Here is a 16,902-nt window from a genome sequence, read left to right as displayed (position 1 = left end):
GCCAATATAAATGATTAGAAAACACTAAATATATTACTCATTTTTTATATAAATATATACATATGTACGAGTATATGCCCAATATCCACAACAACAAAAAAAAAAAAACGAAACTAAACTAGATTTAAGCCAACAATTTAATAATATTAATTTAACTGGATTTTGTACCATTTTTTTCAGGCATCTTATGTTCAAGGTTATTTTGGGCTAAAAATAATGAAACAAGGCTTCTTTATTAAATAATAAGCAAAAAACACAAGATCCGAATAAGATTACATGCGATACATATGTAAAGTTGAGGAAATAATTTAAGCGAAAACTGATTTATTTAATAAAACTATTGAAAATTCAAACGGTTGAAAAACATTGGAACAGCTTGCAGTGTTGGTACTTATGGTCAGTATTCAATATTTGCCTCAATATTTTGAAAGACCGACTCCAAAATTTAAATTTGTTTTCAGCCAACGGCCACTGTTATCGATATATCGGTTGTCATTGTGTATGTAAGCATTGTGAACGATTCAGTTCGCTCACTGTTGCCAGGTATTGAGCTACTTTCCAGCCAAGTATTAGAGAGTAATTGTTTACATAATTGTTTTCTATAAAACATTGCGTTGCAATCTTTAAAATATTCTAAATTTGTTATGCTAGATTTATTTATTATTTCTATTTTGAAATATGCCAGATCTAGCCTAAAATAAGCTAATCTGGCAACCCAACACTAGTTTTTATTTGTTTGAGCGCACGGTCACACTGCCTGTGTGTAGCAATCGTGCAATAATTTAGAAAAATACACATGTTATGTTTGCAAAAAAAAAGCAGGTATTAAGTACGCCAAGCATCTAACAGTTGTTAAATATTTTTAAAGCAAAGAAGACGCTCGGGTGTGTGTGTGCGTGTATCAATCATAATAAAGTGCGCGACCTGAGTGGAGGAAAATAGTTTGGATACACGTGAAGAAAATCCAAACTCATATGCATACATGACAAATACACGTACACGTACCCGCGCGGGACTATAGTGTGTGAGAAAAGTTACGGTTTCCCAACATTTACGTAGCCAAGTGCTTGTTGATAGCATAACAGCAGAGACCGGTCATTGCAAAATAATAACTACGAACATAAAAGAAAAATGAAAATGCATCTACTTGCCTACAAGGACTGCGCCATTCTGAGCTCGCAACAGTTGCGGAAGCTTAGCGAACATAAATACTCGGTCTACAGCGCCAGCTTGCTGGATCCTTTGCTCCAGCCATGGTGGAATTGGCTGGTGCGGCAAACGCCGCTCTGGCTGGCACCTAATCTAATCACGATCGTTGGCCTGATACTGAACATTGTGACCACATTAATATTAATTTGGTAAGTGCAAGTACAAGTTTCGCTGCTGTCTCTGGCAAAGTAACGCAAATTGCATTACGAACGTGTGCTTGTATTTGTGTGAGTGTGTATGTGTGTCACTGGGGTGGCGTGTTTGAGCGGCTGCTTCAAAGTATGCGTGCAAGTAAAGGATTGTATGAGTGTGTGCTTGAATTTAAATACGATTTTTAAAACTAACTGCCAAAGGTCGTAGGTGATAATGATTGCTTTATTAGCTCAATAAATGATATTGTTTATTTTATATACGTGAAGCGTCGGATTAATATTGCTGATGCTGCTGACAATTCCTATGTCAATGTGACGTCGCATGCACTTTTGTGTCTGAATCACGCTCACTTTCGTTTCAATATGACTTTGAAATACATATGTACATATAGTACATAACATATATTATTGCTCCGCTTTTTGTATATTTAGCACGTGTATATATATAATGAGTACTTTTGGCACAAGTTGCAGCTGTCAGCAAAGAGATTTTTTAAGCACAATTGGGGGGGTAGTGTATGCAGTATTCGTTATACTGCAGCTGTTTAGCTTTAGATTTCGTTGAAACTCAAACACAAAACATTCTTTACGTGTAACGGTAATGGAGCTATGTACATACAAACAAATGTAAGCCATAGACCAGACCAGAGACGTTTAACAACTATTACATGTAATTAGAGTTTAAGAAAGTTGTATATTTGTTATAGCTATTATTGCTAGTTTAATCAGGCCACACAAACAAACAAATAAAAATACATTTCATAATGCGTTGCGGGCAAGCATATAATTTTAAAAGTAGCGTGAAAAGTAGCATGACTGTTGGCATTCTAGGGGACTGAGGTGTAGGGGTTAAGGCCCCCACACTAAACACACACAAGTACATGTGTTTATTTGTTTGTGTGTGTGCGTATAGATAAGATATAGACTGCGACGACGCTTAGCGTACTCATTTGCCTTGTTTATTATAATCTTCATAATTTGCGAAGCTTGTTCCCATGACGCATTAGATAAGCGACACTCTCTTTCACTCTTTCTTGCTTTGCTTTTACATGTGGAACAGAAACGTTCAGCAAATAAACAAAATGCAGGCGACACAAGCGTGGTGCGCTTATCATTAGCATTCGATTCTTACTTTTGCTAGATTTGAATTTTATTTTTTTTGACTACAGGTTGTCGTGCAAAGCTCAATTTAATTAACCTCTTGTCGTAGAACATGTGAATTATTTTAGCATCGCGCTTGACTACACACGAATATCAAACTGTTAGTTAAATTGATTGAATTAAAAACGAAAAAAGAATTTACATTTTTACATAATTGATTGACTATTTATAGCATGCAGAGATATAGAAAACAACGGCTCTGCAAACCTTTTAACCTCCAGATATAGTTTAGCCAACATTAGTGCCCAGCATTGCAACAAACCAACGGCTTTCGCTAAGCCTAAAAATAGCCACAAAAAAAAGTGTACTAAATAAATAGTTTTGTCAAAGCGAAGAGCATTTATTATATATTTTATTCGCCATACAGACTAGTTTCCCTTGACTACCTACACGAGCAATTGACATAGAACTTTGCACCGGCATACGTAAGAATCATATAAATAAATATGTGTGACAGCCCCCATTATTACATAGATCTCTACACAGTATGTAGGCTGCTGCACAAGTCTCATTTGCATTTAAATGAACTTCATAAAAGTTTGTAGTAAACTATTTATTTTATTTAAATTTCGTTTCAAAGGTTGCTAAAACATTTGCTTATCAGTCACAGCTGATAGTATAGTCTGGCAATTTTTTAAATATAAAAAAAATTTGGCTAGAACCTTTGAACATCGTACGACATTCTAAAACTGACGTCAGGCTTATCAAGCTGAAGCTTAAAGAACAGCATCAAAAACAATTTACAGTTGTTTCTTAAGCTGCCTAAAGGTTATCACAATTACAAATACAAATGTATTTATCAAAAAATATAAATAATCGTATATATATTTATTTGTCTGCTTTCATGCACAGCTATAGTCCAAATGGAGTTGACCCACCGCCTCGCTGGACATGCTTCCTGTGCGCACTTGGATTGTTTGTCTACCAGAGTCTGGACTCAATCGACGGCAAGCAGGCGCGTCGCACGAACACCTCATCGCCTTTAGGCGAACTCTTCGATCATGGCTGTGACTCTATATCGACTGTATTTGTGGCCCTATCGGCGTGCATCTCCTGCCAGCTGGGCCACTATCCCAATTGGCTTTTCTTTCAGGTGAGTCGGTCAACTAACCAGACAGTAACTCTTTAACTTTTATTTTATTCATTTTGCAGTGCTTTTGCGCTATTGCTTTGTTCTACTGTGCGCACTGGCAGACGTACGTGTCGGGCACAATGCGCTTTGGACGCATTGATGTAACAGAGGCTCAATTTTCTATCATAGGCATACATTTGATATCCGCAGTGCTGGGACCTGAGATTTGGCTTACCAAGGTAAGGTGTTCGGCTTGCAGTTAAACTTATGTTCAAGTTAATGTATTTTTCAAAGAAATATTTCCAGAAGATATGTTTATTTGTATTGTAGTAAACTAGGTCTAGGCTCTATTAATGCATATGTAATTAGGCTTTAAGCTAGGCGTACAAAAAGACGTTTGTTTTTATTAATTAGGGTCTCTAGACAGCTTGTAACTAAACTCAGCCTAACTCTGTGATAAATGTCCGTGTACAAGTGTCTAGCTATATTTAATACCAAATTACCTATTATACCAATACCAATATCAATAGTAATTGTATTTAATACCTTTTACTTTTATGTTACCATACATATAAACACAATATGCGTTAATGCCAACAACAAATATGTCAACTGCCCAAACTGAAACTACTAAACAAACAAACACACACACATATATACACTTAAAACGCCCACACACACACACACACACACATGCAGATTGGCATTGGCAATATTGAGCTTTGGTGTGGTCCAGCTCTAACGACCATTGTGTGCGGTATGATCTCTTTAACCTATGTATTTTCCGTCGTTGTCGCCGGTGGTGTTGGCAAAAACGGTTCCACAGTTGCTGTAAGTCCTCAACATACACACTCACACACAATCCCGCATAGTCTATAGCACAGGGGATCTGTAGCGTCATTTTTTATTTTGAATTGTAGGCGTAGTTTAAACTAAAATTTCATTTTTCTTAATTATACGATGCCCTGTGCTAAGGATAAAACACGGAAATACATAGACAAGAAAAACAAAAACGATTTTGGCTCACGACTGGAAAATGTTAATCGCTGGCATTATAATCAAATTCAAAGATATTTTTAAATTCGTAGGTTGCGTGGCGTGAGGTCCTATTTGTTTTGGTTTACTTACTTTTTATATACAAATATATATATATATTCAATTTCTCTGTCTCTTTCGCTCTCTCGATTGCTTGCCACTAAACTCTCTACATATAATAATATTATAATATATAGCATATACATATATGTTTATAACCTGTGTTGTTATTGCTTTTATAAGTCTCTTTAACTATTCTCTCTCTCTCTAAAGGCCCCAAGAGGGCTGCTGCTGCTACTTCTACAGCTTTATATATTTCTAGCTCTATGTCTAACCTGTGCAGCTGCCTGGGCATGCTCCTAACTATTTTACTATCGAGACAAATTGTTTCAAAAATTATGTTAGCTTTAAGTTTTTTGTCGTTGCTGCCCCCCAATTAACTTAACTATACTATCTCTTAATTGGTTACGGTTAAATTGCATTTATGTAAATTTTAAAGTAGCCTAGTAATGTATGTTTTTCTAGGCTTAGTCTGTAAGCTACATAGGGCTCTTAACATATTGAGTAACTGTCAAATTAAACAATCATACTATTAATCTCTAATCTTTTCCTCCAAAATTTGCTGCATATATTGTTTTGTCGTCATTTTTTATGGTATATATTCGTTATGTTCTTTCATCTTTAATAGATACCAATCGCGGGCGTTTCATGGAATTATACAATATTAGTATTTATCACATTCGGTTATACCTTGAATGTAATCAATTTTCTAAAAATGTTCACTCAAGGCGGCAGTGGCAAGAACGGTTCCTCAGTTGCTGTAAGCATTTCCAAACCACATATACATATGTACGAAGCGACAATTGTTTCAACTCTTAAACAACAACAACAACAACTACCACAAGTACCAAACAAAACTAACAAACTATAACAACATTTGTACATTAGTTAGCTTAACTAATTTAGTGTTAGTCGTATACACTTACATTGTGGCACGCGGACATAACACCTGGGCCTGGGTTCTACTCTAGCTACCCTGCCCAGCTCCTCTTCTCTAACACACTTCTTCGTAATTGTATTTGCTGTGGGCTTGGCATGTGAACTAATTGAATTGAATGACATTTTGGTATGATGGAACTGGCATGGGAATTCGTTTATGGGAAAATAACTCTTTGGGGCACAACAGAACACACTTGAATGCATTTTGTGGCAGAACTCGCTTGCATTAGTTGTCATTAGCTGTCAGAATTGCAAATCTGATTGTATTTCCAACGCTTCCATATTAAAATACTTAGAGCGTAGCGCTTTGATTAGTTAAAGCTTCTGGAATAAACTCTTTAATACTTAGAACATTTTAAATTCAAATTAATGCGTAAAACTTTGTTTTTCTTTTAATACACAAAACTGCTAACGGAATTTATTGCTGTGCGCACTGCTGCAAACCAAACAAATATTAAATATTTCGCAATATCAAAACTAAATACACAGTTACCATATTTTGAATGTGAAACTCGCTCTTTGCCATTTTATTTTGCCGGTGGTATTGATTTGAGTTTAGCTTTGCGTTATCTCAGATCAATTTTGAACGAGGGTTGTGGCAAGAACGGATCATCGGTTGCAGTAAGCGCTCAAAAGCTAAATAAACCTAAGCTTAAGATAAAAACACATTCAAATAAAGTCACTGGAGATGGAAATGGTTGAACTGTTCCAGCTGTTCCCATCTCTGGCAGCAAACAAATCATCGTTGAGTTAAATTGTTTAATTGTTCGATAATAAGTAGAGGCCTTTCCTTAACGTATACGTACTTCAATGTAGACGTCTCTCCTTATAGTTCTCGTATAAACTGTAATTGTTTGTTAATTGTTTTCACTCTTTCACATTTGTTGTTATACTATATCGCTTGGTATTTGTTGTCCTTCTTGCATCATGTCTTATTATTATTTTTGGTCTGGCATGCCACTTTACGCATCTTTGATTTTCTTCCTCCTGGTAAACTTTTGACCTCACACACTCTCATACTCATACACACACTCACAACAGCCACGACAATTAGCGCTAGCCCATGTAAATAAAACAAATTCAATATATTAAAAAAAAAAGCCAAAATAATTTTTGTTTATTTTTTGTTACAATTCACATGTTGTTTTTGTGAATTTGCAAAATGTGCAAACACTTAGTATATTTATCACATAGCTACAATGCACACACTTTGCAAGCTCACAAAAGCCATCAAATTATATGCAATCCTTATTAATATTACTCTTTTCTTGTATTTGAAATCAATTTAACTGCTGCTGCTGTTTAGGGTACTAGCGTATTGTCGCCTAGCATACCCTTGACGCTGGTGGTGCTACCAGCGCTGATGATTGCTCAAAAGTCGCCGCAGAATATATTCACGGAGCATGCTTCAGTTTATATAATGGCCTTTGGCATGGTTGCTGCCAAAATCACCAACAAGTTGGTGGTAAGTATATGCCTAATTAACTACTAAAGATTGTGCATTAAATTCGTATTTTATTTTGCAGATAGCGCACATGACCAAGGCGGAGATGGAGTATCTGGACTGGTCACTGCTGGGCCCAGCGCTATTGTTCCTTAATCAGTACTTTAACTGCATTGTGCCGGAGATTTGGCTACTCTGGTTCACTCTCGCCTGGGGCACGCAGGATCTATTGCGCTATTGTGCGCAGGTCTGTCTAGAGATCTGCCAGCATCTGCGCATTGATCTCTTTAGAATACCGTATACACCGAAGGGTGCTTCAAATGCTTCAGTTGGCAGCCAAAGTCATTTTGGAGCTGACAAGAACGGCGGCACCACACATCGAAAGTCCAAGAGCAAAGCACACTAAGGCTTCTTATACTTTAATTTAACTAGTTTTCTTCAAATTATTTACGTCACTAGCGAAACAACAAATGAGTCGGTCAGTCAGACATTCAGTCACTCAAGCCAGGCAGGACACGGGCAGAAACAAAAATTCAAAAGCCCCATACAAACTTTTAATGAAACCCAACAAAATTTACCGTCGAAATGTTCAAGCAAATAACAAAACGAACAACAAACAAATTAATACAAAAACTTTCTAGCATAAATTTAAGCATAATTTAGAACTGTTGTAACCAAAAATATAACAAAACAAGCAGGAAAAAAATTATTATTGGTAAATGAAGCAAATGACGGCATAACGATATCAATTATATGTAATATTAATATATTTTATATAATTGTGTAAAACAAAAGTGTTGTACACAGTATTTTTACTGTGCCAGCTGTAAAAACAAATGCCAAAAAAAGAAACAACAAAAACGAAAAAAGTAAAGTAACTCAGAATCAATTTTTATTCAGTTTTGGCGTGAAGCTCAATTTCTGTTTTAAGTGCGTTACAAAAACAAAAAAAAAAAAGATAGAAAGAAATTCATTTCATTGATTAGTTGTATAACGAATGCAGGTGCGCCTAATTCTATATAAACCTATTTATGTTATTGTATTATATATAATATTGAAGTTCAGAAATAGTTATCTATTCATCAAGCATAATGCATACACACACACACACACACACACATACCTACATTACTAAATTTGTGTATGCACCTAGGCTATAAACAAAACATTCAAAATGGTGACTCATTTCAAAAAGCGCATTATCTACTATAAAACATCTATGTACAAACAATACTTGATTTCTGACTTTATGTATACCATAGACAACAAATTTGCAACGAATAAAACATCTTGAGTTTGCTTAAAACCATTTGTATCTACAAATTTTTTGATTTCTTGTAAACCATATTTTTATTTACACAACCAAAACTTTGATCATAAAAATAGTCATATAAGTAATTGAACATTTACTTATTGCTACACAAACATAACTGAAAAATCAAAATCATTTTAACAAGTGAAGAACTATCAATACTGCAACTCAGGTCCACATATCCATTACATTATTTTAATTATCTCACAGATATCCGTGAGCTCGGCAAAAATATGCCACCATCGCCATATCGCGCACCTCAAGTGTGACTCGCTTGCGAAATAATGTGAGCATGTTGGCATCCTGGAAGCGTTGCGTCACGTACATCTCGCTGGCTGTTTGCAGCGCCTCCATGCCAGTTAATGTTATAGAACTGATATTATAGATTGATAAGACTTCGCGCACTACGCGAGCAAAAGATAGGCGGGGTATCAGGAAACCTGGATTGGCTTGCAGACGCATCATCTCGCGCATCATTTTCGCGTCCCGACGTTCAGGTCTCATTTGTCGACGGCGTCGAGAGCCAGCGGCAGCGGCATTGCTATTTTGAGTTTGCTGTCGTTGGCCTTGCCTCTGCGGCGATGTGTGAGCCGGCGGGGTAGGCGATGAAGGCGGCCTGTTCTCAACATCTTCATTGTCTTCCAAAGATGTTTGAGTTACTTGCTGCTGTTTTCGCATTGTGGAACAGCGTCTTGTGCGCGGGGAAGTATTTAGCTCAGCCAAACGGCTTGTAGTAAATTCCAAGCCATAGTCTGTAGTATTTTGCCGCTCCGGTGTACGAAACGTAAGGCCATCATCGGAGATTTCATCATCACTTGGTGGTTGTGGTTGTCGTGGCTTAGGCTTCGCTGTAGCTTTGGGTGCAGGTAATTTCCTTCGTCCCATATCTATTTTTAGCTTGTTTTATGCTTAAAATTGTTTAAAATACAAGCAATAGGCACGCTACTAACACAAACATACGGTTGAAAAAGTGTTGGCGCGTTTTCAAATGGCGTCTATTGTAGTACTCGATACTTTTAAGCTATTTATTCAACACACTGTCATCCACCATGCAGTTATTAAAACCGTATGTAGTTGTAGTGGTTTGTTTACTTTTGCATTTCCATTCACTTAAATTCTAAGCTCTGCCATGTCGGAGGACAACAACTCAGGCAAGGATTACACATTAGAGGCAGACTCAGAGCTGCGTTTTGAAATCGAACAGAAAGATGCCAAGGTGACAGTGACGGTAAGTAGTTGACGTTTCCATTGTTGATAAAATGATAAATAAGCGTACGTTTTATTTTTGTTTAGCTTGTCAGTGGCTTTGCGGAGCTATTTGGCACCGAGTTGGTAAAGAAAAAGAAGTACGAGTTCGGCGTCGGCGCTAAAGTGGCCATATTTACATATCAAGGATGTGTACTGCATGCGACTGGCAAAATGGATGTGTGTTACATATCCAAAGAGACACCAATGGTGCAGTATGTGAACTGCCATGCTGCACTGGAACAGTTTCGCATGGAGGCCGAGGAGCAAGATAGGCGTGGTCCAGTGGTTATGGTTGTTGGACCAATGGATGTGGGCAAGAGCACATTGTGTCGCATTTTGTTAAACTATGCAGTGCGTGTGGGCAGACGACCGCTGTACGCTGATCTTGATGTGGGCCAAGGATCCATATCTATACCAGGCAATATAGCCACTATACTTATCGAGCGACCCGCCAATATTGAGGAAGGATTTGCCAAAACAGCACCATTAGTTTATCATTTTGGGCACAAGTCGCCAAGCGCCAATAGCGTGCTCTACAATGCTGTTGTCTCAAAAATGGCAGAGGTAACGCTGCAATCGCTGGACGCCAACAAGCGCAGTAAGTATATTTCCACCAAACATTGGACATCAATTTATATTGTTTTATGCTGATAGCGAAAAGCTCTGGTATTGTTGTCAACACTTGCGGTTGGGTAAAGGGCTCCGGCTATGCGCATCTATTGCATGCATCTCGGGCTTACCGCGCACGTGCTATCTTTGTGCTGGACCAGGAACGTCTATACAATGATCTGCTGCGCGATGTGTCTTCCAACGTGCACGTGGTGCTGTTGCCCAAAAGCGGTGGCGTGGTGGAACGCACCAAAGAGTTGCGTCATGAATCACGCGAGCAGCGCATTAAGGAATATTTCTATGGCAATGCACGCACACCGTTTTATCCGTTCTCGTTTGAAGTCAAGTTTCAGGATCTGCGTCTCTACAAAATCGGAGCTCCACCGTTGCCCGACTCATGCATGCCCATTGGCATGAAGGCAGAGGATAACAAGAAGAAGGTAGTGGCCGTAACACCCACACAAGCTCTGCTGCATCACGTACTTACGCTGACGTTTGCGGAGTCCACCGACGATGATGTCATAGGCACAAACGTGGCGGGTTTCTGTTGCGTGTAAGCTTCAATTTCATGTTATACATATTACATTTTAATGGTGATTATATTCCTTATAGCACTGATGTAGACATGGAGCGTCAATCTGCAATGCTGCTCTCCCCACAGCCCCGACCATTGCCTCCAAATGCACTACTGTTGTGGTCTGAGCTGCAGTTTATGGATAATCATGCCTAATTAATGTATAAATGCTAATAAAGATTATATAAACATAAGTTACATTTTGAAAACTTTTCATATTTATATTTATTGTTTAATACATTTGTTTACATAGTTTATGGTGTGTGTGTGTGTGTGTGTTGTGTGCTTATTTAAAATCATTTCTATACGCATTTTAATATTGAAAACCTAAAAGTCGTTGTCTGTTATGCCTAGGCATATTTTATATTTTGTCTTGTACGTTTGATATTTGCATTTAATCCACTTTTAAATCTCTTGCATTTGTTAATTAATTTAAGCACTAAGTCTTGGCTCGTTTGGTGTTTTTGTTTAATTTTTGCAGTTTTTATTAAATCTTACAAGCAACATTTAATTGACTCAGCAAATTGCACCTAAAAGTAACAGAAAAAAAGGTTTTTTTTTATGGAAGATTGTAGGGAAAAACTATAAACAATTGGCCTAACTTTATGAAATAGTAAAATGTTGCATTCATATTTAGTTTAGAATTAACAATGCATATAAATATATATATTTAAAATTGTAACAAAGCGTAAACAACTATAGTTGCTTAACTATAGCAAAATAACACAAAATTTAATACTTTGTAGAGTGTGAGATTCAAAAGCTTAGTAATTAATGAGTTATTCCAATAACAATTAGCAACAATATTAAATTTGTTTAAAATTTTTAAATACGACAATAGATAAAAATAAGAGTATATGTTGTTATAAGTAATAATTGCATTAAAACTTTCAAGGTAATTGAGTTTCAAGAAATTTTTTTAAAAACAATTGCATTGCATGTTTAGCGTTTAACAGGAGATTCATTAAATATTTGTATATATAGTGTTTGCGTGTATATATATAGTATTTATATATGTGTGTATATAATTAGTTATTGGCTAAATGAAGCTGAGCAAGTAGCAGGAATGCGTTGTGATGAGCCTATATGGATTTTAGTTGTTGCTGGAATGCACTTTAGTGGAGCATATCAAACACAGGGGATTAAGCTAGTGCAGGCAATGCTTACTCTTTTCTCATTTTCAATCTGGCTATACCAACTAATATAATATATATATGTATAGTATATGTATATTCTGATAAATTATTGTACTCTCTTGCATAATCTGCATATGTATTCATGTATGAACTATGTAATTGTCTCATTTGCCTTTCGCTAAACATCTATGAGTATTTTATGATGAAGCGTATTTTTGTTCGATTATGTACTACAAATTGCCAATTTGTGTTAATTTTGCTGAAATGCCACTTAGAGCTTAACTTAGAGTGTAACATCGTGCTCATCATCAAGCATCTCGACAAAAGCACGAGGCACCAAGCCCTTCATCAGACCCTGCTTGCCGTACATGTAATCCTCATTAATGGGTGAGCATTCAGCTACAAAAATAACCTGCAAATGCATCAAAATTAAGCATTAGTATACAATAAAGTTAATGCGAAGCAGAGCTTACCTCATTAGCGCTGAGATTCAATTCAGTATGATCCTTGGCATCATAAGAACAAAGCACACGAGCACGTTGCATTTGATCCGTGTTCACTTGCAAGGGCATGGACTGATTGGGCTTGTGGCTAGAGTGGCTGCTGTTGCTGTTGTTATTTCCAGCGCCACGTGCGCCAGCTGAATTGGACTTGCCCCCGTTCTCCATGTCGACCGGCATATATGGCGTTGGGCCTCCCAAGCTGATGGAAAATGGAACAAATGCTGATTTAATGATGCCTATGGATATGGAAGTTGGTGGTATTGCAAGTGCTACTATTGAAACCGTTAAAAAAAACTATCTAAAAATTTAGCCTTAATACGTATACGACAAGTTAGCCAAAAGCTCATTTGCATTTGCATTTTGATGCAAGAATTTTGACAATTTGTTAACTAATTAAACTGTTGTTATGGCGCTCGTATCGAACTCAATTTCAAACTCTTCCAGCAGATGTGTGAGCGCCTTGGCTTGGCCAATGTCTATGCTGCGATATAAATGCGCACTATCACTATCAGACTCGTGATCGCTTTCTACAGCTAGTGCTAGTGCAATGGAAGTTGTATCAGAGTCAAAAGAATGCGCCGAAGCAATGCTGGGAGGCCCGTCGACATCTTCGCTATTGATGCGCAGGCGCGGCTTGGCTGGCTGCATTCTGTAAGACCACAAAACAATACAAACCGCAAAATGTCAACAAACAAACAGCAACAAAACAAATTAACATCAAAACAGGCCACAATTGCTCAAACGCAACAACAACAGACAGAGTGCAAAGTATGTAAAGTGCCGCCTACGTCATTACAAAGAAGTCAAAACAGCTTACAAAAAATGGCAACCTAAACTCTAAATATATAGTGTGCCTTAACTTACTTGGCCAATTCGCGCTGCAATTGCTCCATGACGTCGCCACACTGCTTGTAGTAGCGCACCTGTGTCTGTATGAAGGCATGAAGATGCCGCAAATGCGATGCCTGAGATGTGCTAATGCCATCCAGCAGTAGCTTAGTTATCTCCGACTGACGATCGAACTCGGCCTGTGCCACACGCAAATCACGTTCGGCCTGCATAAATGAAATAAATATTAGCAAGAGTGCTCACATAAATTAAAAGAATTAGGCAGTAAATGAGAAATTCGAAGGCGCCACATTTGCGGCTATACCTGTTCCAAGACAGCCTCTGGCGAAATGCCATCTTTCTATAAATCAAAAAGCAGGTTGCACACATCCATAAAGCAGCACAAAAGCAAAGGCAAAAATCCATAATAAGCTTATGACACTAAAAATGTACACCCAAGCACTGAACACCGCCCACTTACCGCCTGCTGACCCAGCATGCTGCGTGCCTTCTTCACACGATTCTTGCAGGCATCCAAGTCCAAGCTGCAGGCAAATTGTAAAAGACTATTAGTTTATGCAATTTGAATTTTTAATTAAGCAGACTTGCCGTTTAGTCTCCAGTATGCCGCGCTCCTTGCTTATTGTCTTCATCTCACCTTCAAGAAACTTGCGCAATGGTTGCGTAAAGCAAATTCCCGAGGTGGCTATGAAATCATGCTCATGCTGGCCCAGCTTCTGCTCAGCTTGACCCACCTATTTGAGTAGACACTTGATAATCATATGCTTGCCATAATTATTAATTATAAATACCTTTATTAATGCCTGTCCATAAGGCATATCCTGGCCGAAGTCGCCACCCGCTTCTATCATATTCAATGCCAAATGCTCCAAGTTGCTGAGGCGCTTAGGCTTCGATTTATCTATTTTTTCGAATATAAAATCCTCCACACGGTTCTGTGGATTCGGTATGAGCACCGATTCTGTGTCCCGCACAATCTTCTCGGTCCATGACTTTGTCACATCCGCGCGTTCGGCCAGACTTTGGAAGTGTAAATCATATTCGGTGCGCTCTGTGGTGCCCAACTTTTCCTCCGTCAGCTGCAAAAGGGCATAGGGTAAGTGTTAAAAGTCAATTTAGTGCGCAGCCCCACACCCACAATCAACTCCCAACTGCCCCCGCAGCTTAAGACACAATTAACATTGCCTTTGTCTTAGCATCATTTACCTGCACCACTCGCGATATTGTGCTGCCCGCCTCTTTAACGAGGTTTTTCATATTAAAATTCGGCAAGTTTATATTCATTGTTAAACTCTAATATTCACAGATTCAATTTAATTGCCAAATTTTCTGTTTGTATTTATCAATAGTAGGGTTGTCGACATTTCTGACCTTAACATTTTTGCTCACTTTAACAGCAACTTAACATTCTTGTTCATAACATAACAAGTTAATTCTATACCTTTTATTTGATGGCGGTAATTTTCAAATAGTCGTAGCAAGCATTTTAAATATGCAAAAAATTAACAAAAATATCAGTGATTAAAATAAATTGTTTTAGATTTTAAACGTCGAATTACAGTTTGCTATTCAAAGATTCTCCTTTTTGTCCCCTAAAATATTTTCCTGGCAAGTGGCAAGGGAAGTATATTGTTGTATCTCCACAAAATGGACCATCTATGAATGTCCCTAAGAATATAATTCCTAAGAGCGGCGAATCGCCAATGTACTCAAATAATTTTATGATTTTGTTTGATTGCTCAATTAACAAACAATATTAAATCAATTAAATATGTAACTTTATATGATCTTCTTCATAGTTTAATTAAATGCATATTATAATCCCCCAAAGTCTTGAATGCATGCGTGGAGAGTGTGGAGGGCAGAAAATTGCCAAATTCCTTTTATCTTCGCTTAAAAGTTCCACATATAAATAATATCCCTGCATTCTCCTTAAAGTAGAGTTTGCCAGTGGCAAGTCTCCAGACAAAATACCAGCCACGGTGCTTCTCAAACTGTAATATACCATTTTGCTAAATGCGGCGAATATGCTAATTCAGCCCACAATATTTAAAACGTTAAATTTTAAATTGTGCTAATTAGACAAACTATGAGATAATAATTGCAGCTCTAAGCAACGTTTATTTATGTTTAGCTGACTACCGGTCAGTATTTCTCTTCAACGTTTAAATGACTGCATCACAATTAACTTTTGTAGCAATGAATTTAGAAACAGTCAAAACAAGTTTATTGGCAATGATGATAGGGTAGAGGGGAAGGCCGGTCAGTGGCGTAAATTGATGTCCCTTGAGCGTAATGTGTTTGTCATAAGTAATTATGCATGTGCAATGGCACAACTATATCTAATTTTATTTTAGAAACTTGACAATAACAAATTTTTAAATACACCCTAGCGAGTATTCTAGCGAATAGTTTATATATATATTAAATGGTATACAGTATGCATAGTGAGACTAATTAGCTGGTCGACTTGTGCAGTAAAATGCAGCAAAGTAATTACAAACACAAACACATTGCCAGCTGCAGGACTGCACAAATATTTTTGGACATTCGCGCATGGTATCCGTATCCGCATCCGCATCCGTCTCCGGGTCGCTTGGTTTTTGGCCGCGCAATTTCCCGTCGCAAGAACGCGTTTAGGCTGGAATTTCAATTATGCACAGGAATGCCGTCCACGTTGCCGCCCTCCCCCACACGTCCTCCCACTACAATTATGATTGTGCTCCACAGATAGCGATGCTCCCCACTAAACAAAATATGCCAGGCTACCGCGGCTGCTGCTATTGCTGGTTGGCTGTTTGTTGTTTTTGCCTTTGGCAATGCCTTTATGGCTTTATAAGCCGCCTGCGCGCATGCAAATCAAATCAGCGTAGGTCTGGGCTAATAAAAAATAGATGCTGAAGCATCAGGCCCTTGAAGCATATGTCATCACAGGAAGAACTCTGAAGGACTGCCTGCCTGCCTGACTGACTGACTGACTAGACTGCCTGCCAAGTCAAAACAAATTGTCCTGCTGCGAATGCACGGGCTAGAGTCACTCGACTTTTTTCTTTTTTGCAGCAGCAGCAGCAGCATGTTGAATTCAATTTTGTCGTCACATTCTGTGCAACACATTGAATGCAAGTCTGTTGCCAGAATAAATTATATTTATATGTGTATATGAAATAATTGCTGCTGCACACTAAGTAAAGATTATAGTTAATTAAATTGTGCAAGCATGCAAAACTGTTGCCAAGTTAGCATGCAGCTCATGCATTTTGTTTCCGTTTCCGACGCCTTTAATTAAGTGTCCGACACTGATGTCGCCTGCACAGTTGCTTGGGGTAACGCCCACAGCGATTGCTAATCAATCATCAACACGATTTCCTAATAATCAATGCCAGCAACTCTTAGAGTTTTGAGATACTTTCGACCAGCTGCTGCCAATGTACGTTGGCAAAAGTTTGATGAATTGTGCGCTGTCAATGGATTTGGCCCACGCAAATCTGCGCTAGACCCAGCTACATAAAAATCTTTGCGTTTAGCTAAAGTTTGCCGCCAACCAAGGGCAAGCAGTAGCTAAAGCACACAAAATTTATGGCAGTATTTGCAGTTGGGTT

At 38.0% G+C, this 16,902-nt stretch overlaps 4 protein-coding genes across 11 annotated transcripts; 2 read left to right on the top strand and 2 right to left on the bottom strand.

The window, feature by feature from the left end:
• The first annotated feature begins 730 nt into the window (after positions 1 to 730).
• On the top strand, positions 731 to 8,281 carry LOC108596388 (cholinephosphotransferase 1). 3 transcript variants are annotated; one of them, XM_017982062.2, is made up of 6 exons: positions 731 to 1,358; positions 3,375 to 3,615; positions 3,675 to 3,833; positions 6,118 to 6,249; positions 6,935 to 7,093; positions 7,155 to 8,281. In XM_017982062.2, the coding sequence occupies exons 1-6, from the start codon at positions 1,132 to 1,134 to the stop codon at positions 7,476 to 7,478; spliced, it is 1,242 nt and encodes a 413-aa protein (XP_017837551.1). In that variant the 5' UTR covers positions 731 to 1,131; the 3' UTR covers positions 7,479 to 8,281. The 3 variants fall into 3 exon arrangements, with proteins under 3 accessions (XP_017837551.1, XP_017837550.1, XP_017837549.1); XM_017982061.2 differs by lacking the exon at positions 6,118 to 6,249 and adding an exon at positions 4,294 to 4,425 and having other exon boundaries at positions 732 to 1,358; XM_017982060.2 differs by lacking the exon at positions 6,118 to 6,249 and adding an exon at positions 5,318 to 5,449 and having other exon boundaries at positions 733 to 1,358.
• Positions 8,282 to 8,503: 222 nt separating this feature from the next.
• On the bottom strand, positions 8,504 to 9,414 carry LOC108596391 (histone H3-like centromeric protein cid). The gene has a single exon (XM_017982069.1). The coding sequence runs from the start codon at positions 9,267 to 9,269 to the stop codon at positions 8,589 to 8,591; it is 681 nt and encodes a 226-aa protein (XP_017837558.1). The 5' UTR covers positions 9,270 to 9,414; the 3' UTR covers positions 8,504 to 8,588.
• A 45-nt stretch (positions 9,415 to 9,459) lies between these two features.
• On the top strand, positions 9,460 to 11,067 carry LOC108596387 (protein CLP1 homolog). The gene is made up of 4 exons (XM_017982059.1): positions 9,460 to 9,612; positions 9,678 to 10,230; positions 10,287 to 10,794; positions 10,854 to 11,067. The coding sequence occupies exons 1-4, from the start codon at positions 9,514 to 9,516 to the stop codon at positions 10,969 to 10,971; spliced, it is 1,278 nt and encodes a 425-aa protein (XP_017837548.1). The 5' UTR covers positions 9,460 to 9,513; the 3' UTR covers positions 10,972 to 11,067.
• Positions 11,068 to 11,755: 688 nt separating this feature from the next.
• Positions 11,756 to 14,633, bottom strand: LOC108596389 (endophilin-B1). 6 transcript variants are annotated; one of them, XM_017982067.2, is made up of 8 exons: positions 14,510 to 14,633; positions 14,095 to 14,382; positions 13,892 to 14,037; positions 13,764 to 13,827; positions 13,608 to 13,643; positions 13,319 to 13,509; positions 12,854 to 13,103; positions 11,756 to 12,363 (listed from the first exon to the last, which is right to left on the bottom strand). In XM_017982067.2, exons 1-8 carry the CDS (start codon positions 14,585 to 14,587, stop codon positions 12,235 to 12,237), a joined length of 1,182 nt encoding a protein of 393 aa, XP_017837556.1. In that variant the 5' UTR covers positions 14,588 to 14,633; the 3' UTR covers positions 11,756 to 12,234. The 6 variants fall into 6 exon arrangements, with proteins under 6 accessions (XP_017837556.1, XP_017837557.1, XP_017837552.1 ...); XM_017982063.2 differs by lacking the exon at positions 12,854 to 13,103 and adding an exon at positions 12,425 to 12,653 and having other exon boundaries at positions 11,766 to 12,363; XM_017982068.2 differs by lacking the exon at positions 13,608 to 13,643.
• Positions 14,634 to 16,902: the final 2,269 nt, after the last annotated feature.

The sequence above is a fragment of the Drosophila busckii genome, chromosome 2R, assembly GCF_011750605.1.
Source record: "Drosophila busckii strain San Diego stock center, stock number 13000-0081.31 chromosome 2R, ASM1175060v1, whole genome shotgun sequence".
In the NCBI taxonomy this organism is placed as follows: domain Eukaryota; kingdom Metazoa; phylum Arthropoda; class Insecta; order Diptera; family Drosophilidae; genus Drosophila; species Drosophila busckii.
The sequence above is the reverse complement of the archived record's forward strand: the minus strand, read 5'-3'. Positions and strand labels throughout refer to the sequence as shown.

Excerpts from the sequence above, each read along its gene's own strand:
- LOC108596388 (XM_017982062.2), top strand. The coding sequence starts at position 1,132 with ATGAAAATGCATCTACTTGCCTACAAGGACTGCGCCATTCTGAGCTCG. Across the intron at positions 1,359-3,374 it reads ACCACATTAATATTAATTTG|CTATAGTCCAAATGGAGTTG; the intron begins GTAAGTGCAAGT and ends TTTCATGCACAG. Across the intron at positions 6,250-6,934 it reads AGAACGGATCATCGGTTGCA|GGTACTAGCGTATTGTCGCC; the intron begins GTAAGCGCTCAA and ends GCTGCTGTTTAG.
- LOC108596391 (XM_017982069.1), bottom strand. The coding sequence starts at position 9,269 with ATGGGACGAAGGAAATTACCTGCACCCAAAGCTACAGCGAAGCCTAAG.
- LOC108596387 (XM_017982059.1), top strand. The coding sequence starts at position 9,514 with ATGTCGGAGGACAACAACTCAGGCAAGGATTACACATTAGAGGCAGAC. Across the intron at positions 9,613-9,677 it reads ATGCCAAGGTGACAGTGACG|CTTGTCAGTGGCTTTGCGGA; the intron begins GTAAGTAGTTGA and ends ATTTTTGTTTAG. Across the intron at positions 10,795-10,853 it reads GTGGCGGGTTTCTGTTGCGT|CACTGATGTAGACATGGAGC; the intron begins GTAAGCTTCAAT and ends TATTCCTTATAG.
- LOC108596389 (XM_017982067.2), bottom strand. The coding sequence starts at position 14,587 with ATGAATATAAACTTGCCGAATTTTAATATGAAAAACCTCGTTAAAGAG. Across the intron at positions 13,828-13,891 it reads GGCATACTGGAGACTAAACG|CTTGGACTTGGATGCCTGCA; the intron begins GCAAGTCTGCTT and ends ATTTGCCTGCAG. Across the intron at positions 13,510-13,607 it reads CAGAGGCTGTCTTGGAACAG|GCCGAACGTGATTTGCGTGT; the intron begins GTATAGCCGCAA and ends TCATTTATGCAG.